Source organism: Crocodylus porosus, unplaced genomic scaffold, assembly GCF_001723895.1.
Source record: "Crocodylus porosus isolate Cpor-Errol unplaced genomic scaffold, CroPor_comp1, whole genome shotgun sequence".
Taxonomy (NCBI): Eukaryota; Metazoa; Chordata; order Crocodylia; family Crocodylidae; genus Crocodylus; species Crocodylus porosus.
In genome coordinates this window covers 6,264,263-6,288,384 of record NW_017728926.1, presented here as the reverse complement: position 1 = coordinate 6,288,384, position 24,122 = coordinate 6,264,263, and the positions used below count along the sequence as shown (strand labels likewise).

The 24,122-nt window shown below is 46.5% G+C and overlaps 1 protein-coding gene across 3 annotated transcripts in view; it reads right to left on the bottom strand.

The window, feature by feature from the left end:
• MORN1 (MORN repeat containing 1) overlaps positions 1 to 24,122 on the bottom strand; it is a 160,234-nt gene that overhangs the window by 51,499 nt on the left and 84,613 nt on the right. For 2 of the 3 annotated variants that reach the window (XM_019541278.1, XM_019541280.1), the window contains 2 exons: positions 18,539 to 18,672; positions 14,516 to 14,601 (listed from right to left, as the gene is read on the bottom strand). In XM_019541278.1, coding sequence (XP_019396823.1) covers positions 14,516 to 14,601; positions 18,539 to 18,672 — 220 coding nt within the window. The remainder of the gene's footprint in view (positions 1 to 14,515; positions 14,602 to 18,538; positions 18,673 to 24,122) is intronic. The other variant, XM_019541279.1, reaches the window with a different exon arrangement.

The following is a 24,122-nucleotide window of genomic DNA, read 5'->3' as shown; positions in this document are numbered from 1 at the left end:
TTGATAAATTTAGCTACATCAGCCAGCTTTGACCATATCTCAAGCAAAAACAGATTTCAATTAGTTTAAATTAATTAGACTTTAAACTGTAGTCAAACTGAAGAAGGCTAAAATCTGTGACCACATATCACTGCCTCTGATGAACACTTCATAAATGAAAGAGGTTTATTTAAATTAAGGAGCTGGAATTTAATATTGGATAGCTTTGGGGTTAAATTTAGCCCTGGCATTAGCAGGTATAATGTGGGGGATTAATTTGGCCTTTAGTTTTTAAAAAGAAGAACTAACCTGAAAGATGAATCATTTTTTTTCCATTTTACTGATAAACGTGCTTTTCCTTTTCATTTTGAGAAAAATACTTGCATTTTTAAAAAATATAAAATACCAGCACACTCCAAAAATAAGTAACATTAGTCAGAGAAGATCTTTCAAAACCTGAAGCAAAAGTTTTGTTTTGTTTTTTTTTTAAAAGGGAACAATTCAGCACAATCTGCACTACCCTTCTAATGCAAATGAAAAACTATTGCCGAGCTGCCTAAATTACAGGGTGGTGTGTCATTCTTAATCTTCACAGAAATGTAGGAGTTCCTGTTTCAATCACTTCTATTGTTTGAAATATACCAGATGATAATGGAGTGGCTGCCATTGTGGGCAGAGATTGATTCTTAGGTGAAGCTAATAACTGAGTTAATGTATGATTTGCTGTAGGTTATGAGGAATTATCAGACATTGGAGAAGATCAATGTATGGACCAGTGGCAAGTACATTAGGTGACCCAATTGTCAATCTCCAGGATAGCCTCTTTTCATACATACATTGATTATATAGGTTACTCGGTACTGACAATTCAAAAAGAATTAAATAAAGGTGTAAGGTTTTCATCACCAAGGACCAAATTGATTTCTAAAGGAATATTTGTTTTACTTCATCCTGCTCCTCAAAAATGAGGTGTATATTGTATACAGGAGTGTGTCGTATGTGCGAAAATATGGTATTATTTTATTTAGAAGCTAAATTCTGTTCCCACTTACATTTTATGCATCCCTACTGAAATTAAAGAAAAAGATTCTGCCTTCAAACCTAAACTATGATAAATACAATTGAAGTTTTATTTTACTGAAGTTTTAAAAAATGCAAGGAAAAATAGAATCAAAGCTACTACACGTGAATCTATTAGCCATTTTCTGTGATACCTGCATGTACACACATTTATATAAAAAAATGTTGAGTGTTGTTAAACAGATCTCTGCCTTTAAGTATGTCTGAGGTTGAACACTGCATAAAGCTTATATTGAATTATATTCTTGAATAAGTGTACCAAGACACTGCTTAGATTTTGTAAAGCACAGGCATAACAACAGTCATATTTCTTAAGCCTTTTCCAGGCTTGTGTATCCAATGTCTGTCCACAAATTCTCTGAATTAAATGGTGATTACCCTAGGAGTATATTTTTTCATATTAACTAGTACTTCCTAATTAAGAAAACTGCAGGACTTGTATCATTTAAAAAAGATCACTACTAGTATGTTAATCCTAGTTTCTGAAAATAAATGTAACAGATTAATTTCCAGTCAGATGATAAGTATTACATTCTATGTTTTATTTTCCCTTTTTTGACTATGTGTTTAAAAACATGTTTAGAAACACTGTGGGGTCTGATTTTACAGTTTGTAGCAGGGATCTTTTTTTGTTCTCTGTTTGTATAGTCCCCAGCATAATGGAGCCCTAGTTCGGGCATGGGGTCCCTAGCACTAATACAATATGAATAAATAATGGTAGAAATGACAGATTTAAGAGATACAGAGCACCCAGAAATCCCATGGACTTCAGTTTGAACTGTCAGTTCCTGCTGCTTCTGAAAATATGTTTCTTAATATAAAAAAGGCAGAGAGCCAGGTAAAGAATATTTAAACTATCTACTTCCTGATATTCCAGTTTCCATACTTTAATCTTTAAATGTTGATCTGTTATATAAATAATTGTACAAAACAAATATATTGTCTCCATATTCATCTCTCCAAAGTTGTCATTAATTTTGTATGTTTCATTTTCTTAGGGAAGAATGTCTTTAAGGTAAATGTCATTACCTTTAAGATCCATATGTTGATATCCATCATCTGGATAAAGTAGATAGCTGATAGGCCTTCCAATGTCTCAATGCTCTCTAATTCTTCACACAATTCGGTCCCCAATTAATTGATTCATTCACTCACTCCCACTAACCCTATTTTTTTCTTCTCTGCCTCTTGAATTTTATTTCCATTTTCAGTCCAAGTTTTTGGCTCTTTTATCAATTCTCCACATTCGTTTATAGTATTAGGAACCTGTACAATAGTTTATGTAAAACTCTAGGGTCTTGGCAGACCTCTATTTCTGACACTTTTCTTTCCAAACACCGCTCTAACAGAAGTTCTGTAGACCCACCATAAAGAAATTAGACTGAATCTTTTTTCTCTCTCACAAGGTAGCATGAATTATATAGAAAAGCATGAAGCAAGCAATATGATGTTGAACATACCAGTCTGAACCCTAATGTCCGCCACCAGCCATTATCTCTGGTAGCAGAGGCATGATTAAAATCTTTTTGGAGCTAGACGTACTTTTATCTCAGTCACTCTAAAGATATAAAAACTTTTACAGCACTGATCCCTATTCTCTATACATGAAGTTGTGTGATATGCTATTATTTCATCTATGATGATAAGGACTTCCAAAATAATAATGCCTGTTCAGTCCCGGCATTACTTCTCACCTGGACAAGAGATCTCTCTGATTTACATACTCATATTTTAAAAGCTGAGGTGGATGTTTATGGTTAACTTTAGATTCAAAGATGTTTAAAGAGCTTGATGGCCAGAACAAAGTGATTAGGGAGCCAGTGAACAGGGAACAGCAACAGGGGAGCAGTTTGCAGGCAGCTGCTGGAGGCAAGAGGAGGGAGGAAGGAGAAGCCAGGCCAGGCACCAGATCCTGCCCAGGAAAGGTAAGTGATCCAGCTGCCTGTACCTTTGGTTTAGCTGACTGTCTGTTTGTTTGGTAGGTGTGTGCTCTGAGAAGCTGGGAGTGAGTGCTGAGGGGCTGTTGGCTGTTGACTGCTGACTGCGTGATTGCTGCCTGGGCCTCAGTCAGCCCAGGTCCAGAAGGGTATAAAAAGAGACTCCCCAGGCAACCAGGGAGCCAGCGAACAGGGAATGCCAACAGGGGAGCAGTTTGCAGGCAGTTCGTGGCTAGAAGTACACACCGTGTAGAAGTACATGGGAGCTTCTGAGAGACTTCAGGTAAGTGAATGAGGAGGGGGCTACTATGGGGGTGGTGACACGAGTGCAGCCAGTGACCCTGCCCTGCTGCTGCCTCCGGCCCGGAGCTCGTGTGAGGCCTCCACCCAGACAGGTTCTGTGGATGGGTTGGCAGTGCCTTGGCCCCCTGTCTGCAGGGGTTGCCTGGCGGGACCTCTGAGACCTGGGGGTAGCATGGGGGCAGGGGGTTCTAGTGCCCATCACACATGTGCCCGGACTGAGCCCCTGGAGGGGAAGGTGAGGGAAATCCTGGCAGAAGTGAGCAGGCTGCGGGGGTCAGGGCAATTGAAGAAGAGATTGATGGTAACTTACATTCTCTGCAGGACAAGATGCCTGGCAGAGAAGCTGTGAAGGAATGCCCTGAAGCAGATCCTGGTGAGTGGAGGATGGTCACCTCAGGGCCAGACCTCTCACCACAAAGACAGTTCCCTCGGTGCAGTTGGGGAACAAATATGAGGCCCTGGCTGCTCTGGAGGAGTGTGCGGTGGGGAAAAGTGCACTGGAGGGGCCTATGCCATCACTGAGCGAGGTGAGGGCCGGCCAGGTAAGCTGAAGAAGAGACGCTGTGTCATCGTTGTGGGTGACTCCTTGCCGAGAGGAACAGAGGGATCCATCTGTCATCCGGGTCCCATGGTGCGCGAGATCTGCTGCCTGCCCAAAGCCAGGATTGGGGACATCATGACGAGAATTCCTGACCTCATCTGGCTCTCTGACACCTATCCAATGGTCCTCATCCACATGGGAACAAATGATGTGGCCAGGAGTAGTCCAGACCATATCATGAGTAACTACAGGGCTCTGAGGACCAGGCTTAGGAAGACCAAGGAGCAGGTGGTCTTCTCATCGATCCTCCTGGTCAGCGGTCACAGTAGGTATCACATCACCTGTGTCAGAGAAGTCAACCCATGGCTCCAGAGTTGATGCCATCATGCGGGTTTTAGTTTCCTGGACCATGATCTGCACTTCCATGCAAGGGACCTCCTGCGGCACAATGGGCTTCATTTCTCTGAAAAAGGTAAGAGTCTCTTTTCTTACAGGTTGGCTTAGACTAAGTAGGATGGGGGATGGGATGGCAGGAGGTAGAGAGAGTCTAGAACCTACAAACTGCGAGACATGCAGCAGTACACCCCAGGTAAGTACCAAGGGGCCCTTTGGCCATCAGAATGAGGGGGCACCAAAGGCACCATTTGGAGGCCTCAAGTGCCTCTATACTAATGTTAGGAGCATGGGGAACAAGCAGAAAGAACTTGCACTCCTGCTTGCAGACAATAACTTCGATTTAGTGGGGCTAATGGAAACCCGGTGGGACCCTCCCCAAAACTGGGTGGTACACATTGAGGGCTACAAGTTGTACAGAAGGGACAGAGTAGGGAGGACAGGGGGTGGGGTTGCGCTCTATGTAAAGGAGCATTATACATCTACCCTAATCAAAATGGGATCAGAGGAGGAGAAAGTTGAGGCATTGTGGGCTAGGATACATGGAGGTTGAGGGGAAAGGGACTTGGTGGTGGGGGTCTGTTACAGGCCACCACACCAAGAGGAAAAGTTACACTTGGAATTCTTGAGGCAGCTCTCAGAGGCCGTACAGTCTGGGGATGTGGTTGTCAGGGAGGACCTAAACTACCCCGACATCTGCTGGGAGGAGCAGTCAGCCAAATCCAACCATTCATGTATGTTCTTAACCTGCATGCAGGCCCTTCATCTAACACAGGAGGTATTCAGTCCCACTAGGGGGAATGCCTTACTGGACTTGGTGTTAGCTACAGGGGAGGACCTGGTAGGGGAGCTGCAGATTTGTGGTCACCTTGGGGACAGTGACCACCAATCAACTGAATTCACCATATGGCGTAGGGTGGGTAAGATAATTAGTAGAAAGAAGTGCTTGATTTTAGGAAGGCTAACTTGAGGAAGCTACCAAGGAAGAGTATACCTACTTGGCCTACACTTGCAGGAAGGCAGTTAGAAAAGCCAAAGAACTACAGAGCTGAGGCTGGCAACACAAATTAAAAACACCATAAAGTCTTTTTACTCCCTACATACCTAAAAAAAGGCAGCGCAGGACAGTATAGGACCCCTACTGAACAAGAAGGAGCAATTAGTGACAGACGGGGGAGGCAAGGCTAAGCTATTCAATAAGTTCTTTTGCCTCTGTGTTCTTGAACAGGGGTCAAGACAAGTTTCCTAACGGGTTCTTAAATGGGCATCAGAGAGACACCAGCTCACCAACTGTCAATGCTGACTTGGTGCAGAGTCACTTGTACTTAAGTCAGCAGGCCCAGATGAGCTGCATCCAAGAGTACTGAAGGAATTGGCTGGTGTCATTGCAGAACCACTGGCACAGTGGTTTGAGTGCTTGTAGTGCTCGGGTCAGGTCCCGGAGGTCTGGAAAAGGGCCAATGTGGTCCCTATTTTCAAAAAGGGGAAGGAGGATCCAAGTAATTATAGGCCAGTCAGTCTCACTTCTATCCTTGGAAAAGTCTTTAAAAAGATTACAAAGGATCCTATTTGTGGGAGTCCAGAAGGAAAAATAATAAAGCAGGGAAACCAGCATGGATTTGTAGGAGGTAGATCATGCCTGACCAATCTGATTTCATTTTATGACAGGGTCACAAAATGCTTAGATGCAGGAGTAGAGATAGATTTTGTTTTCTTGGATTTTAGCAAGGTCTTTGATATAATATCTCATCCCATTCTCATAAATAAATTAAGAGGCCGTGACATAGATGTTTACATGGTCCAGTGGGTGGCAAATTGGCTTAATGGTCACACCCCAAAAAAGTGGTAGTAGATGGGTCTGCATCAACCTGGAAGGATGTGGGTAGTGGGGTCCCTCAGGGTTCAGTCCTTGGACCTGTGCTCTTTAATATCTTCATCAGTGACTTAGATGTGGGGGGGTGAAGTGTACTCTGTCCAAGTTTGTGAATGACTGTGGGGTGAAGTGCACACTCCGGAGGGTAGGGAACGACTGCAGACAGACCTGGACAGGTCAGAAAAGTGGGCAGTACACAATAGGATGGAGTACAATTACAGAGTGCTGGACCTAGGACGCAAAAATATCCAGCACACCTACTGGCTAGGAAATGACACTCTCAGCAGCACAGAAGCGGAAACGGATCTCGGAGTCATAGTGGACTGCAAGATGAACATGAGTCGTCAGCGTGACAAAATAATCAGCAAAGCTAACGGCACTTTATCATGCATCAGCAAATGCATGACAAATAGAACCAAGGTGATACTTCCCCTCTATGCGGCATTGGTCAGACCACAGTTGGAGTACTGTGTCCAGTTTTGGATGCCATACTTCAAGAAGGAAGTTGATAAACTCAAGAGGGTCCAGAGGAAGGCCACTTGTATGGTTAGGGGCTTACAGGACAAGCCCTGTGAGGAGACACTGATGGACCTGGACCTCTTCAGCCTCCACAAGAGAAGGCTGAGAGGTGATCTTGTGACTGCCTACAAATTTATTAGGGGGACACAGCAAGGTAATTGGAGATGCTCTGTTCACCAGGGTGCCTCTTGGGGTAACAAGGAACAATGGTTACAAACTGACAGAAAGCAGAGTTAGGCTAGATATCAGGAAAAACTTCTTCATGGCAAGGGTGGCCAAAATTTGGAATGGGCTTCCAAGTAGGGCTGTGCGAAACTTTGGGTGGTGATTCGATTCAGAGGAGATTCAGCCCGATTAGAATCAGGGGACCAATTTAAAGGTCCAAATCAATTCAAAGCTCTCCAAATCTTTGGCAAAGATTCAGAGAGCTTTGATGATTCGAACAGTTCCCGATGGCTCCGAGACACTCTGAGCTGGTAAGTACTGGCGGTGGAAGGGGGGATGGTGGAGGAGGGAGGGGACCACGGGGGACCCCTGCCAAGCCCTCTGAGCCCCCCATGCCTCCGCCTGCTCCTCCAGTCCCCACCACCCCCCACTGACCCATGCTGCATGGGGGGCTCTGCACAAGCCCCCTTGATCTTCCCCATGCTCCCCAAGCCCCGCCACAGGTACCCCACCTGCCGGGTCTCTGGCCCTTTAAGAAAAAAAAAAGCCAACCCAGGACTCACCATTCCTGGTGCAGCCTCAGAGCTTCAGGGTCTCATGCAGAGCCTCCCACGTGGTGGGGGGTACCGGGGATCACCCCCTGCCGGCGGAAGCAGTGAGTCCCAGAGTTTCTTCAGAGTTTTTTTTTCTTAAAGGGCTGGAGCTGGCCTGTGTGGGGCACTTGTGAGGGGGCTAGGGGAGCCAAGGGGGGCTCATACAGAGCCCCCCATGCAGTGTGGGGTGGTGGGGGGCAGCAAGGATCGCTCACCACCCGGCAGCACCCACTGAGTTGGAGGGGTTCCCCCCCAAGTGCTGGGAGCTAGGGCAGGTGGGGCAGCCATTGCCAGGCTGGGAAAGGGGCAGGGGATGGGCCTGGCCTGGCTAATTCAGCGATTCAGTCGAATTGAATCAGGACGGTGATTCGAATCAGCAAATCAAATCACTGTCCCCCAAATCGGCCGAATCCAAAGCGAATACTAGCCGCTTTGCACAGGCCTACTTCCAAGGGAGGTGGTGCTCTCCCCTAACTTGGGGGTCTTTAAGAGAAGGCTAGATAGGCATCTGAACCCAGCACTCTTTCCTGCCTAGGCAGGGGGTTGGACTTGATCTGCTGAGGTCCCTTCTGAACCTAGCATCTATGAATCTATGAACTAGATGTTTCAGAGGAAGGGAAAAGTGGACAACAGACAATAATAGAAAATAACCTGTCAATATGGGAGGTTTCTTCCTAATGCCCACCAGTGAGCAGATTGGTTTATTACCCAAAATTAGATGGGTGTTAATCCCAAGCACAATTTCTTTTCAACTTATTAAATGTAATTGTGAATCTCCTACACAACCATCTAATTCTGGTAAGTTTTTCCTTCAGTATTGCCCACTGACAAAGAAGTCTCTTTATATGTTGTATAAAATAAATAAAAATAAACCCCTTATTACTTTAACTTAGTTGCTTTCAAATTGCATTCAAAGTTTTTCTAATATTATAAGGAGCAGTAAATGGGAACCTCTGATTTACTTTCTTAGTACCATTTATTATTTAGTTTATGTTTACTGTCTCCTTTTACTGGCATCCTCTTTAAACTAACAGTCCCAAAGACCTGTCTGTTTCTTTTCAGATGGAAGTCTTCCTATGTCTCTACTTAGTGTTGTTTTCCATATAACACTGCCTTGTGCATTTCATGACTTTTCAAATTTCTTGAAGATGACGATGTAAAAAAAAACTATCTAGAAACCATGATTAATCATAAAAAGGATCACATGTCATAGACAGTTAAATTAATATGACTGCTCACATGAAAAACTATTAAAAATGCAGAACTAGGTCCTATGATAAAGAATTATAGTAAAGCATACTATACCTAATAGAAAAAGATAGGAAAAATAGGTTCCATGATAGACTTCCTTCATATCAAGATTTTAAAGAATGCTATCAGCATTAAATGCACAATAAGACACAGGAAAACAGCAACACATGATCCATACATTGGTTATAGCTAATGTCACCTCTGTCACAACCAACATAATGGTAAAGGTGCACACGGTACCTTCCTCTTGCAGATGACAACTCTGCCATCTGCTCCAGAGGATGTCTCTCTATTCAGTTTGCTGTAAGAAGAGATGCAAATTAGATATCCCCTATTCTTCTATTTGTTTTATACAGAGAGCATAATTTTTGCACGAACATCCAACTGTGTTCTCATCCTCTTTATGTCACGGAAACCTCATTTATCAGTCATTCTTCTCCATATGAAAAGAACTATAATGAGAAGCCTTTCTGTCATTGCCCTGATCCTCTGAGTCAGTAGTTTTCACTTCCCTCTAATATTTGCAACTTAGGCTGAAATTTTATTTGCTGTCATTTCATACCACAGCCTTTACACAGGCACATCTGTGGATGGAACTTGGAAAAGGCTTAGTATTTGCCTTCAGGGTTGCACAAGGATTAGATGGCTCTGAAAACTAGACTTTTGATCTGTTACATTTTCAAAAGGAAGCCAAAAGGGAAGTTTGATCTATTGTACTGAACTTAGGAAGTGATTATTCCAGTGCAAATCATCATAGCATTTAAATACATTTTTTCCACTGGGTCATCTGGGCAAGAATATTTGTATTATGAGACTACTGAAGAGAAAAGTCCATGACATATTGCATTATTATTTTTCTCTTGAATAAAAGAAGTGTGAAATACAATAACTTGTCTCTTAAACAACTGTTTTTACTTTTACTTGTCACAGATAACATCCTGATGCTCCTGTCAAAAAGCAGCTTCTAAGAGCACAGCACTATACACAAGCCAGAAGAGTGTGTGTGTGTGTGTGTTTAAAATTCCCATATAGGCAAAAACAAAAAGCAGATCTATAACTTTGTATTTTGAAGATAATCTTGTTATTGAATAGAACCAATTTCTACTAGAGTCTCAGTATTTCAGTGCATCAATTAATTTAAACATAATGATTCAAATGTATCACTAGTAAGACTCCATAATTTAATGGTAGTGGAATGAATTACCTTGATCTAAGAAAGAGGCAGATGTAATGTGTTTGTTAAGAGCCAGTGTTTCAGTTATATACATTTTATCACCATTTTTAAGTTCCTATATACAATACTTCTTGATAACATATAATACAGAGGATTGTTGTACTCTCTTAGGACACAGAGTGTAAGAGTATAGATGAAGGTTACATTTAGCTTCTGAAAATCATAAACCAAGATCTCCACTTTATATCTAAACAAAGAAGCACAAAAGATTCACATAGCTATAAACATGCAAAAGCTTTTCACGGCTTGTCTAGAGTATGCCTTCTAGGGATAGAATTAGAGAGAAAAATGGAATTATCATAAACAGAAGGCTGCCAAGTCTGACTGACACAAACAGAAATAGGATCCTACAATGACTGCCTCAATAGTTTCATATTAAGCCTGGCATTTCTACTCTTTTGTCTCTTCTGCTTTTTCTGACATTCCTAAGTCTCAAAACAACTCCAAAGAGGGTGAGAGTGAGAGAAGACCAATGGGACAGAACAAAGGCTGATGCCTTCAGAGCAGAGATGTTGTGAGGAGTGATTCATTTCTTCTGTTGGCTTGTCTGTGTCATAATTACTTGTCAGGCTGATTGAAACCATCAAGGCTGTGGTAGAAACCAAGTTTTCAAGAAAAACAGAATCTCTAAAGAGGGGAATGCTTTGGATAGAGACATGTTTTATGGTTGTTAAATCTTAGTTTTGAGAAGAGAAATATACCACTTGGAGCTACGTATTGACTATTCAATTAAAAAATACCCCTTCCTTTCATAATGGGGGAAAAGGAGAAGGAGGGAGAGCTCTTAGTTGGATGTGCAAGAGTAGGACATAGAACCTGGAAGGAAAGGGAGAAGGTAACAAGACATGCTTGGCAAATCAGGAACAAGGTTTCTGAGTTTCTTTGAATCCTTCAGCTCTAATTGACTGGGCTAGGGGGACCAGACAGGCTGATTAGCTCTTGCAATCTGCAGCCCACTCCCTCCATCCCTCCAAACAATTCAAACTCTGCAATAGCCTCCTATTACTTTAGCTGCCTTTTTCTCCCACTTGTTAGCTGTAGTAGAAAAGCTGTGTGCTAGGGGTGTGTGAAACAGGCCCTATTCAATTCGGATTCAGCCTGAATCAGGGACAGTGATTCGATGTGTTGATTCGGACCACTCTCCCCGACTCGATTCAGCTGAATCCGAATCTGACGATTTGACGCTGATTCAATGAATCAGCGATTTGGACATAGACACAGCTTTGAAAGTCTTTTCGACCTACCTTGAGGTAGCAGTGCAGCTTGTGATTGCTACAGTGTCCCATGCAGTGCATGGAGTGTCCCACAGCAGTGTGGGGGATTCTCCAGCATGCTTGGCAGTGAACCCCCTGCAATCTCTCGGCCTGGGAATCAGCCACAGGGGGACCCCAGGTGCCCCTGCCCCCCAGACCCAGGAGGCACCAGTCGCCAAGCTGATGGGTTGCAGGGGGCTTGCATGCTCCCCAGTGGACCTGGAAGTGCTTCTGGTCCACTTCCAGGTCTGCTGGAGCCCCCGTGCTTCTGCGGACTGCTGCATCTGCCCCAGTACCACAGCATTCAGAGCCTTTGCTACCTAGAGGTATGTAGAAAAAGCATTTAAAGCTGTATCTACATCTGAATTGCCAAACTTGTCCAAATCGATTTGGAGAGATTAAAGGATCCTCTGATTCAATTCAGATTCAGAGACTTAGCCACCAAATGGGGTTGATTCTCCACCGAATCAAATCAGGGACTGAAGCTTCACACAGCCCTACTGTATGCTTCCTTTTGGATTTAAAAGAACAGAGCTTGAAAGATTTATAGCAGAAAAAATGAGACAGTTTCACTCATTGCTAATTGTAGCAGTTGTTCAGGACAGTAAAAGGCTAAAGCAGCTGGCTTCTAGAGACAAAAGATTTACTTAGGATTCCACTGGTAGACTCTGTGCCACAGAAGTATTCACAGATTCATGTCCCCTCTTGACTATGTATCCTACTCCATCCTGGAACTGAAAGATAGGAATTCACATGCTAGCAAACTCACTGGGAAAGGCCAAAGAAGGTATAACCTAAAGTATGGGTTATATGGTCTGTAAAACCATACAAGGCCTAGCTAAATGTCTGAGAATTGAGGACAGGTGCACTGTGGTCACCCTTCATGTCAAATTAATAAATTTGTGAGCTGCCCCTTAAATTCATCCTTTGTGTCTACTGTTCATTTACCTGGACTTTGCTTACCAGCATAATTGTTTTTAGTGTGTTCACAAAACCAGCCCAGCTCTAGGCTAGCCCAGGGGCTGGCAGGGAGCACAGGGCCAGGAAAAAGCTATCTCCCAGTGGGGGCTGGGAATCTGCCCCCTGCTCCCAGGAGCTGCCTGCTGGCAGGCTTCAGTGTCAGCTCCCCTGCCCCAGCAGCAGGGAGCTCTGGACCCTGGCTCCCTGATCAGGGGCAAGGGGCTTGGAAAGACTTCCGAGGGAGGGGCAAGTCCCAACATCCGCCCCGATCTGCCGGTGCGGCAGCTGGTGGTGAGCTCCTGGATAGGCAAGGATTCCCTGCCCAGCCAGGGGCTTGCTGCTAGCTCCCCCACCAGCAGATTGGAGCAGAGGGCTGGGACCCGCCCCTCCCCCACAGCTCTTTCAAAGCCTCGTGCCTCCATTGCCTGATCAGGGCATGGGGCTGGGAAAAAGCTGTGGGTCTGGTACCTGGCCCAGACTGGGACAGTTCCTGGCCAGCCCAGACTGCGCAGGGAAGTATCAAGCAGTTTCGCGCCAGTTCCAGGCTGCATGTGCAGACTTCCCCGCATAGCACCAGGCTGGCTGGGAACCGTCCCAGTCTGCACATGCAGCACAGAGCTGGCTGGGAACTGCCTGAAAAGGGACAGCTTCCAGCCAACTTTGGGCTGCATGTGCAGACTTCCCCATGCACCCTGCAGCTGCCCAGAAACTGGCCCGGTCCAGGGCAGTCCCAGGCAGCTCCAGGCTGGGTGGGGAACGCTCATTATGCAGAGAGCTTTCGGCCCCAGCTCCGTGATTGCAGCAGGGGCTGAGAGATTGCTCCCTGTCCCTAGGAGCTGCTTGCTGCCAAGTTGGGGGCTGATGGCGGAGCCCAGGCTGGGACAATGTCCACTTGCCCCAGCAGCAGGGAGCTCCCATCCCCAGCTCCTCCGCAATCGCAGAGCATGATTCAGGTTCAGGTCCCGCAGTCTCTCATTTTAGGGTCTGCCCTGTTGTCCCTGGATCATGCGGCTGGCCCTCCGCTGGATCCTCCTGAAGTGGGGCGCATAGAACTGGACACAGTACTCCAGCTGTGGCCTGACCAGGGTTGCATAGAGGGGGAGGATCACTTCCTTGTCCCTGCTAGAGATGCACCTGTGGATGTACGACAAGGTCTGGTTAGCCCTTCCAACCGTGACCTTGCATTGTTGGCCCATGTTCATCTTGGAGTCAATAATGACTCCAAGATCCCTTTCTGCCTCCGTGCTCTCAAGAAGGGAGTTTCTCATCTTATAAGTGTGTTGCTGGTTACTACTGCCCAAGTGCAGCACCCTGCACTTACCAGTATTGAAATGCATTCTGTTTTTGCTAGCCCACCCCTGTAACCTATCCAGGTCTTGCTGCAGTCTTTCCCTCCCTACTAGCGCACTCACCTCACCCCAAATTTTGGTATCATCAGCGATTTTAAACAGGGTGCTTTTCACACCACTGTCCAAATCACTGATAAAGAGATTGAACAGCGCAGGCCCAAGAACCGAGCCCTGGGGGACTCCGCTGCCCACTTCTCCCCAGGTCGAATATGACCCATCCACCACCACCCTGACAGAGCATTTAGCCGCCCCATCAAGAAAGCAAAAGAAGGAAAGAGAAGAACGATCACTAAGATCTGTTGTAAGCAGAGTCTTTTTTGACATATCAAGAGCACAAAACTTGATACAGCATATCTTCTTTTCATTCTCTAGATCAGTTCTGAATTTTCTGAAAAAAGTCCATCTCTCCATATTAATTTTCTGTGCACCTTAAGAAATATGATCCCTATACGATCACATTTGTCTAAACCAGCTCTGCAAAACTTTACTTGCCTAGAATCCCAAGGAGAGCAGTTATTTTTTCATAAACAGTACCCCCCATCCCTATTATTCTCAATGTACATCTATCCTGATGGCAATACATGACTGCTTTTTGAGTATACACATCCAAACTAGACTTAAGAGACCTACCTTTGCCAGCTGCAAAATTCTCCCAGGAAGTTTGGTAAATATGCAACCTACTAATCTGGTGGCAATTTTGAAAGTGATCTAATCTTTTACTTATGAATTTTAAAGATGAAAACTAAAGGCAAATCTGATTTTAAAACAGGAATTAAACCAAAGGTATATACACACTTCCTGACTAAGTTCTTCAGGTATATGCATGCATCAGTTAAATCACATACAAATCAAGTTCACACAAGTGTATCCAGCCCAAAATAAGCTAAAGAAAGAGAAATGTATTGACATAAAAGCATGAAAAACAATATTATATGAAAATTATGGCAGTGGGCAACTAAGAGAAACCAAGTTCATTACCCAAAATAAAAGAGCTGGTTGGCAGTGGCTTTTTTCAGGGAGGTAAGCACTGCTTGAAGTGGAAAGCATCCTCCAGCTGAGCAGCAGGAACATTGATTCACACATACCTGCTGTCTCCAATTTTCTCTTGCAAGACTGTCATCTTCTCAGCTTTCTCAGCAGATATTCTGCCACTTGGCTTTCTGCCTCCTTTCTAGAGCAGAAAAAAGAAAATATATTAACCGCCAAAAAACTGAGTTGTAATTTATGATGTGCTAGTGTTTTCCTCTGTACTGATAAGTGAAAATAATTACTAATGCAAAGTCATCACCACTTGGATTTGGTCGTTTTTGATTTGTATATATGGTTCAGAATCCACTATACCTTCATACCATTAATTCCTGAAGGAAAATTAAGCCCCCACTACTACAAAAATCATAATATCTTAACATTTTCTTGGGCCAAATCACAATAAGGAATATGGCAGTTTATACAGCATTATATTTTAAAAAGCTCAGAGAATTTTGGTCATCCAGTCCAATCCTTCTTACCTGTGCCTGCATTTATAGGATTACTGGCTGCTTCATTCCCAGTAAGGTTTAATCTCATCTGTATCTGAAGGCAGTGATCATGCCTCATCCACTCACTCTGCTGTGCTCCCAACCACAGCTGCCCTACCTGTTAAGACTTTTACCCTGAATTTTTCATCTTTAACTTCAAGCCATTGGTCTTTGCCCTATCAACTTCTAACAAATCTTAAGAAAAACGCTTTAAAAAAATCTAACCGTATTTTATATTAACATCTTCCTTTTAGTTTCCGCATAGAAATTATTATAGAATTTGGCCCCCATTATCTGATTAGATTAGTATTTTTAAACTTCAAGAGAGTTGAAGAGATTACTTTTCAATTATTTTTTGGAAGTCCTAAGGATATGAATCATTGTTTTAAATAGCCTTCCAGATAAATACCATACTTGTCCAAAGCCAAGACAACTCTGAATTTAAGAATCACAATAATTAGATTCTGTACATTTATAATTTATAAATGCTTATTGTATATTTATAAATTTGTTACAAATTTCCATGAGTAGAATCTAATTATTGGAGAGATGTCCTAAATTTGTTCCCCTAACTGCTTGCTGCAGTAGGGAAAACAGTGGCAAGGAAGCAGGCAGTGGGGAGAAGGCACAGGACAGATGGTGGGGGAGTCAAGCAGCTTGAACCCTGCACCCCGCCATATTGTACCTATTGCCTGTACCTCCAACCACTTGCCCCCTGTGCTGCCTGCCCCTTGGCACCTGCACCTCCCTATTTCTGTACCCCCTAATACCTGCCCTCCCCCTAGTGCTGCCCCTCTAGATGGCCTCCCTTGCAGCCTCTGTCCCCTGTCTACCTCCCACCTCTCCTGACCCCACTACAGCCTCTGCTCCCCTGTGCCTCCCCCCATCCCCTGTCACTTACCCTCATTCTGGCTCTGGCCCTGGCCCTGCTTCAGCCTGGGACACAAAGCATGTGTTTACTTAAGCCCCAGGAGTAGCAGTGGCAGCAGTTCCAGCCTGGGCTCTAGGCTCCAACTGGAGCTTCTGCCGCTGCCACCAACAGTTACTGGGCCAGGCTGGGGCTGGAGCAAGCATGTGCTCTGTGTCTCAGGCTGGGGCAGGGCTACAGCTGGAGTGAAGGTAAATTGTGGGGGATGGGGGGCAGGTAGCAGCTGCAGCTTTGACACTGTTACTGGGTCAGGGCTTGAGTCAGAATCACAGCAACTGCCTGGTAGGGCTGTGCAAAATGGCACCTTTCTGTTTCGCCTTGAGTTTCAGTGGAACAGTACTCAATTTTGAATTTCATTTCAAGTTGAAACAGCTGTTCTGCTCCATTGAAACAGAAAGGCTGTTTTGATGCTGTTTCGACGTTTTGCTTCCCCATCCCCTGCGCTAGATCACCAACCCGGTGGGGCGGGAGGCAGCCCACATAGGCTGCCCCCAGAGTTTTCCATAGATCCCATGTAGCCCTCCTCCTAGTGCCACTGCTGCCCACCCCAAGCACAGCCGCGGCTCAGCTCCCCGACCAGGAAGAGCTCAGCACTGCCCCCAGCCCCAGCCTGCAGTGGCAACCCACCCATGCCTCACACACAGATCCAGAGAGTACGTGCGCCCTATGCCGTGCCCAGGGGTGTGTGTAGTGGTGGGACCTGCCTCCCTCTTCCTGTGCCCCCTGGATAAGCTGCACAGCTCAGTCCTGTGCCCTGCTCTGGCTGGGCAGCACCTGCCTCTTCCCCAGTCTCATTCCCTCCCTTACTGCAGGGGCCTCGATCTGCCCCCTCCATGACTCTTCCCTCCCAGCACCCTTTCCCCCCAACAGACGTACCAGCCAGACGCTGCTCTCCAAGCTGCCAGGCTGGCCATGTGTATGCTGCAGCTATGAGCATACACGTGACATTTATCTGCAACTTTATCAGCCACATCAGCCAAAAAAGTTGATTGCCGATAATGTCAATTTTCCTTTTGCTGGTGTTGATACAATATGGACTGATGTATTAATGCACCTCTAATCATTACCATTTCCATTTTACACATAAGAAACCAAAACACAGATAGATAAAAAAATTTGTCAGAGTTTGCACCAGAACTGGATCTCCTGAGCCTAAGGTGTTTTCTTTAAGGCTGCTTTCCTCAAGCACTGTTGAGATAGGACACAAAGGATCCCCACTATTTTACCCATTAAATATTGTGTTGGCACTCTGGGCCTGCCTCTACAGCCGATTCATTGCTGTCTGATTCAAGGAATAATGGTAATCTACAGTGACAAGTGCCTTTGCCTATGCTTTGAAGGTGCTACAAAGGATCACAGAAATGGTCATCAGTCAGGCTAGGAACAGACACTGCATTTGTCCTGGGACAAGTTGGGTCTGTGTTTATTCTGGAACAGAAAAGTCCCAAGATTGGCCTGAACACATATCACCCTACCAAGCACTGTTGCTTTTCTGCCACTGACTAAATTATTCAGTTCTGGGACAACCATTCAAATGTACTTCACAATCTTCCAAAACAAACTCTTAGCGTTTTTTTACCCACTAACTTTTTTAAGGTTTGTCTCTGGACAATAATCATGGATGTTTGAATAACTCCATTTTGTGTCAGAAGAAATTAGTACATTATTAATAGCATCATATTATTACAATTTTCTTATTATTATAAGTGTGGTAAGATGTGTGAACTTCATGTCAAGCACGAGATTGTGTGCAGTTCCTTCCCCATCCATTCCCCCAAATCTGTCAAAAAGACATTATGTGAAGTTCTGAGGTGACCTGCAAATCTTTTTATGAAAATGCAAACCAACAGCAGGTCACCATAGCGTTCTGACATTATCTCCTATTAACCTGGAAGTGATTATGTTCTACTCCTCAGTCGGCGCATCTACACAGGACGCTATCTCATCATAGCAATGCGCTACAGCAATGTAGCATCGGCAGGCACAACGCTCCCTAACTATAGTGCATTGCTACAGCGATGTAGTGGATAAAAATAACCATGCGCCAGATGCACAGCGCAGTATGGTCTATCACTGTAGCATCATTTAGTACTTCCAAAAGGATGTACTAAATGATGGCACAGTAACAACAGTGCCCTAGGGGTATATGTAGATGCACCCAGTACCATTCCTATTAGCATTTGGAAGTTCTCACTTGAAATAAAGCACAAGATCTGGCTCACCCTGCATTTTGAGATGATATATCCCTATTTATTTTCTTCTTTATATTAAAACAATTCTGTGGGATTCCATATTTCTTCAGGTCTTGAAAGAATTCATATTTACTTATATCTGTGGATGATTAACATGGTCTTTTGGAGGGACAAACATGCCAGCAACTGCAACCCTAACTAGTGAACATTTATTAATATGGCCATGGCAAATTCTAATTGCCAGCAGCCAGTAATTATATTTTCTAATGTGACAGCTAGGCATTTGGGTTTTTTTCCATTATCATCATCACTATGGAGTAGCACATTTGGTACGCAGGCTCATAAAACATGATTATTTTGCAAAGATGTACTACAAGCATTGATACAGAGAAGTATCTCAGAAAACTGATGGATAAAATATCCCACTTGCTTAAGACAAATTAAAGATATTTATCTAGGGTATATTCTTACTTTGCTTACTTCATCCACAAGCAGAAAGGACAGATAATTAGCTGGAGGAGGTGCAAGCAAGATGTTTCTGAAAATTGTACAGCCATGCTCCACTCTCTGACTGGTAGGAGGATAGGGACGTTCATCTTCAAATACTGAGAAGTAGCAAAGGAAACACATTTAGGAAAACAATGATAAAACGCTATCAGCCTATTAACTGCTATGATAGATGCTAATGTCTTTCCTGTGTGCTGGATTTGGCCACCCTTTCTCAAATTGAATAAAACTTTACTCCATCAACAAGCTTATCAATTATCAAGGCATAAAAATACAACACAAAGGGTGCATTCTATACGTACATTTAAGTGCAACTAAATTTACTGGGCATAAGCCTAATTTAGTGCTTAAATTTAGCATCGATTTTGGCAGGTGTCTACACGTGGAGAAACTTGGCACAAAATCTAGCGTCAAGTCCCCCCAGCCCTGTCATGTGCCCCTGTGGCCACTGTGGGGAGCTCCAGCCCCTGGCCACATGGTTGCCAGGAATTGTCCACCATGTTGAAGCCAAAACATGCTGCCAGCACTTGGCAGCCATCTTGGAAAGCCAGGTCCACACTCTGAACCCTGGCTAACCCCTTCCCTGCCCAGAAGTAGTGTGCCCAGCACAAGGGCAGCATGTGGCAGCTCCCTCCTTGCCCATCCTGCTTCCCCACGCCATGGCTGCTCCAGCCCCAGCCCTGCCAGCAAAAAACAGTGCAACAAACATACTCCTGCTGGCCATGGTACTGGCCCTGCTGGTTGTAGCAGCCCTCCCCCCCAGTCCAGGACAGCCACACACCCACCAGTGGGGGGCCAGGGCACTGGCTGCAGCAGGTCTGCCCAACCCCCTCTTGCACTCCCTGCTCCAGTGCACCTGCCCCACTGCCAAGACACCCCCTACCCCCTGCCCACCTCCAGTATCACTCTCAGGCCAGGCACAACATATTTGAGACAAAAAAGCTTTATTACCCTCACAACATAGACCCCCCCCATCCCTCCTCCCCTCCGCAACACACAAAGCCCCCTCCTCCCTCAGCCAACAGAGCCCCTCCACCACCCTCCAACAATAAAAAACCTACTTTCAAAAGTGCACACTATTTACAATAGTCTTAGTCTCTATCTGAGTCCCAGAGTGGGCAGCCATGGGGTAGAGGTACCTAGAGGGCAGAGCATGGGCACAGGCCCCAGTATCCCAGCTTTGGCCAGTTCCTCCATGGGTGCACATGCCCCAGGGGGATGGCAGCTGCTGGTCCTCCGGTGTGGGTGGCTCCCCCTCTGCTTGGGGCTGTTCATGGCCAGTGGGGCTGGTGTGGGGTCCTCTCCCTACTGCTGGCTGCTGTGGCTCCACGCCTGCATGGAGCTGGAACAAGTGGCAGGCCTGTACCCAGGCAGGGGGGCTGGTTGGCAGGGGACCTGGGGCAGGGGTTGGGCTAAGGGCTCTGGCAGGCTGGAGGTGCTGAAGGGTCTCCTCCCAGGGCCTAGCGGGGGCCTGCTGTGGGGCAGCAGGCAGGACCCAGGGGCCCTGCAGGGCCATAGACAAGGAACAGGCAGTGGGGGTCATAGGCATGAGCACCAGGCCCAGGAGAGTGTTCAGGGTCCAGCAGTTGGTGTCTGCAGCCTCCACTGCCAGGCCTAGAGGCCCACCAGCTGCCAGAGCAGCTCAGTGCAGTCCCGTTCTTGGGCCTGCATCTGTGCCTAGTGCTCCTGCTGGGCCTGGTCCTTTACTTCCTCCCAGATGATCTCCCAGGCAATGTTCTCTGCCTGCCAGACTTGCTCCTGCACTTCCCATGCCTGCTCCCATGCCTCCTACTCCTCTGCCATTGTGACCAGCTGCTAGAGCAGGAGGGTCCAGTCTTGTGTGCGCTGCTGGCTTAGCATGTGAAGTGACCCAGAGCCTGCATCCCCCATGTCTAGATGTTGGCCCTGCAAAGGCAAGAGACAGAGGCCTTTTGTAAAAGTTTGCAACATTCCAGAGATGAGATGCTCTGCACCAGGGGCCGAGCGCTACCTAGCCTCTGATTGGGGGTCAGCCATACACAGGTGCCCAGGGACCATGGTAAGTCAGCTGGGCAGGCCCAGGGCCAGCTAGCTGCTGTCCGAGCTCCCTGCCCCCCCTTGCTCCTCTGGGACCGCCAGCCTGCTGGGTGCTGGCCACAGGCAGCCTGCTTCCCCCACCTCATTCCCACGGTGAGACAGGCCAGGCTGCTGGCAGCACCTGCTACCGCAACTCCAGACCCTGCTCCTCCCCTCTCTCCCTGCAGGCCAGTCGCATTGCTGTGCTGCTGCCCAGCCCACAGCACCCAAGCTCAGGGCACACAGAGCTCCTGGACAACTGGGGCAAGGGGCTGGCTATGCCACTGCTCTGCCTCTCTGGGGAGGCACTCTGGGGCCACCTCCCTCCCCCACATTGCCACTGCATGCCTACTGTGCCTCTGTTGGTTGTGTTCTGGGCAGTGCATGATGAGCTGTTTGTGCAGGTGGAGAGGTGCCCAAGCCACTATGTCCTGCTGATGATGATTCTCTTGGTGCCCCAGACACACCTGCACTCCTTGCTTGGGACCCTGAGGTATGAAGGTGTGGGGGGCAAGCCCGGGCTGTCCCACAGCCTCTGCTGCTGCCTGGAGAGCTACTTGTGGCAGCATTACATGTCCCTGCCTCTTACTGCTGAGGAAGACATCACTGCCAGCATCAACAACTTCCTCTGGGTGTAAGAGGCCTATGCCTGCCCAGCTGCAGAGACATGGGCTGTTCCTCCTCTCTGCATGCTGTGGTAGGAGTGGAACCTGGAGTCAGGGGGAATACAGGCAGGCCAGCCAGGGAGGGGGGGAGGCAGGGACCAGGGCCAGGGCCAGGGACTGGGAGAGCCCTCCTCAAAGTGCAAGACTTACCACGCGTCCAGTGCTGGTGAGGCTGGAGATTCAATGCAGGCTTCCCTGTCAGTGACAGCATCTGGCTGTGCCCAGTGTCCTCAGCCCACAGCGTGCAGGGCACGCACCTGGGGCAGAGCTGGTGCTGGTAGTGGCAGGTGGTGTCATGGCCGGCTGCACTTTATGGCAGGGTCTGGGGGTGTGGAGCTGGTGAGGCAGCCACTGGCCTGGGCTCTGCAAAATGCTAGTGGATGCAGCAGCCATGGAGGTGGGCAGGGCACTGAACACCTGAGGGCCCCTCCTCCAGGGAGGTGTCATCACCAGAAGGGTCAGGGTGGGGTGGGGCCTTGGCCAGGCTGCCCTGGCTGGTGTAAATTGCAGGGTTGCAGCCTGGGTCCCGAGGTGCCAAAATGTTGGCCAACTTCTGCATAAAGGGCACGGTCTTGTGGGCATGACCGGACCAACGACTGTGGTTGGTCACAGCCACCCATTGCAGCCACTGTCTTGCTCTTTTATGGGTACTCCCCATTGAGGAGTGCCCTCATGCATGCATCCTACCCAACACGGCCTCATAAATATGGGTGTTTGAGCACCTACTACATGCAAACTGCCTCTGGACCTCCGTATCCTCCCAGAGGGCCACGAGGTTGCCAACCTCCTTCTGGCTCCAGTTGGGACCCTGGGTGGAAGGCTTGGGTATGTGCACATGGGTGGTGATAGTTCTTGACAGGGAGGACATGGTGGTGCATCTTGCACTGGTTCCCTGGGTCCCCATGCAGCTGTCCTTGTGTAGCTGGCCATGAACAGTGGCCAGCAGTACTCAGCAGAGGGGCAGAGCCAGGGACTAGGACCCACGTGGCAGAGGCACTTCACCACAGGACCTGCAAGGACAGGAAACAGTGCTGGGGGTGAGCAGCAGCAGGGAGCAGGTGTTGGCCCTCCTACCAGAGACAGCCAGGCAACAGCTCTGAGGAGATGTCGGGACTTGGTGCAGCCTGAGGAGATGTCAGGGGGTGCAGCAGGCTGCAGCCCTTTGCAACACACTTGTGGCCAAGCAGGAGCTCTGACAAGGGGACAGGACTGGCAGAGGCAGCCTAGGTCCTGTACGGGGGGGCACAGGGCCTGCAGTGCTCCAGGGTCCCCGTGTGTGTGCCCCAGGACACAAAATGGCTGCTGGCTTTAATAGCCTGCAGGTAGAAGCTGCCACAGAGTACCTAGCCTGGGGCAGGAGAGACACCCAGCCAGGAGCCCTGGGGTTGGACTTAGAGTGGCCCGCTAGTGGCTTGGCAGATCCATCACTAAATTTAGTGCCAGGTCACATCTACACATGAGATAATGCACTTTAAGTAATCACACCTAAATTTGATACCTGCATTTGCATTTGCAGGTATCAAATTTAGGTGTGATTAGCCATTTTTACCGCACAGTAACGGAGTGCACATGTAGACATGAACCCATACTGTGCATCAAATTAGGCTAATACACATTAATGCATCTTATTTAGATGCAAACAAAAAAGAATAAGGGTAAAGAACAAGAGTCCAGCATTTTTTGTTGCAAAGTAATACCAAAGGTACTGTAGGAATTAAATGTATTGAGTGATACATAACTTTCATGCAAAGTAGCAAATCTTGGTTTATAGGTACTGCATCTTTTTTTGTAATCCCTTCCTGAAGTCTTATAATGCATTCAGTATATCTGTAGAGGAATCATCATTGTGACCACATGTAACTTACAAAACTCAAAAGAGAAGATATTTTATATTGTTTATATATAGAACTTTAATTGGAATTGGTCAAAGCAGATAGTTTCTATAGAGCCCCCTACATAAAGTTGCATAGTTTAATTTCTTCCTTAAATCCTAAATATGCACAGAGACCCCCCCCCCCAAAAAAAAAAAAATTAGAGAAGCTGTGAGAAAAGGTTTTAATTTTCTATCTTTATTCCAAAGACTGAGTTTGGTTCTAATCTTATACTATTGGAATTCAGTGGTAACTGCACCCCAGTCCAGGAGTTAAATAGATATGAAGCATGAGAGGAGAATCAAGAACCTTTAACCTACATGTTTAAAGTTGGGTACCTGAAGTTAAGCTTCTAAATTTATATGGAGGAATCAAAATAAAAGTGGACTAACTTCCAAATGCAAATTCCAATTGATTGCAGCATAATTTCAACCTGGAAATTCAAGGCACTTATTCAGTTGCCAAAATAAGGTCTTAGGAGTCTTAACTGTAGACTCATGGCTATGACAGTTATAGCCATTGTGTTTTAAAGCACACAAACATGAAGTACACAGTAGCTCCCCTCCTCATTGTAAAAGAGCTGAAGTGCAGACAATTGCATCTACATTCATACATAGCAGCAGCTAAAAAATAAAACAATGTAGGTGTGTTCTAATACTATCCTTGTTGTCCCCAATAAACCCAGCAAGAAAACTGTTTGTGAAGAGAGTCTTCAAAGAGTGAGACCCTTGAGGAACATTCCAGGATGTTGGGGGATAGTCTTTGTAACAAAAGGGATGGTGCACATTCCCTAAGTACCCCCAAATCCCCAGCTGACCCAGAACAGCTTGAGCAGAGAACCCCAGGGAAAAGAGATAACTTACCTTTAGAACAGGGAGAGCCAGAGCTGCAGCGATGCGCAGCACCACCACCGTGATTTAAAAGCTGCCTTTCAAGCTAGGCAATGCCCAGCTGATG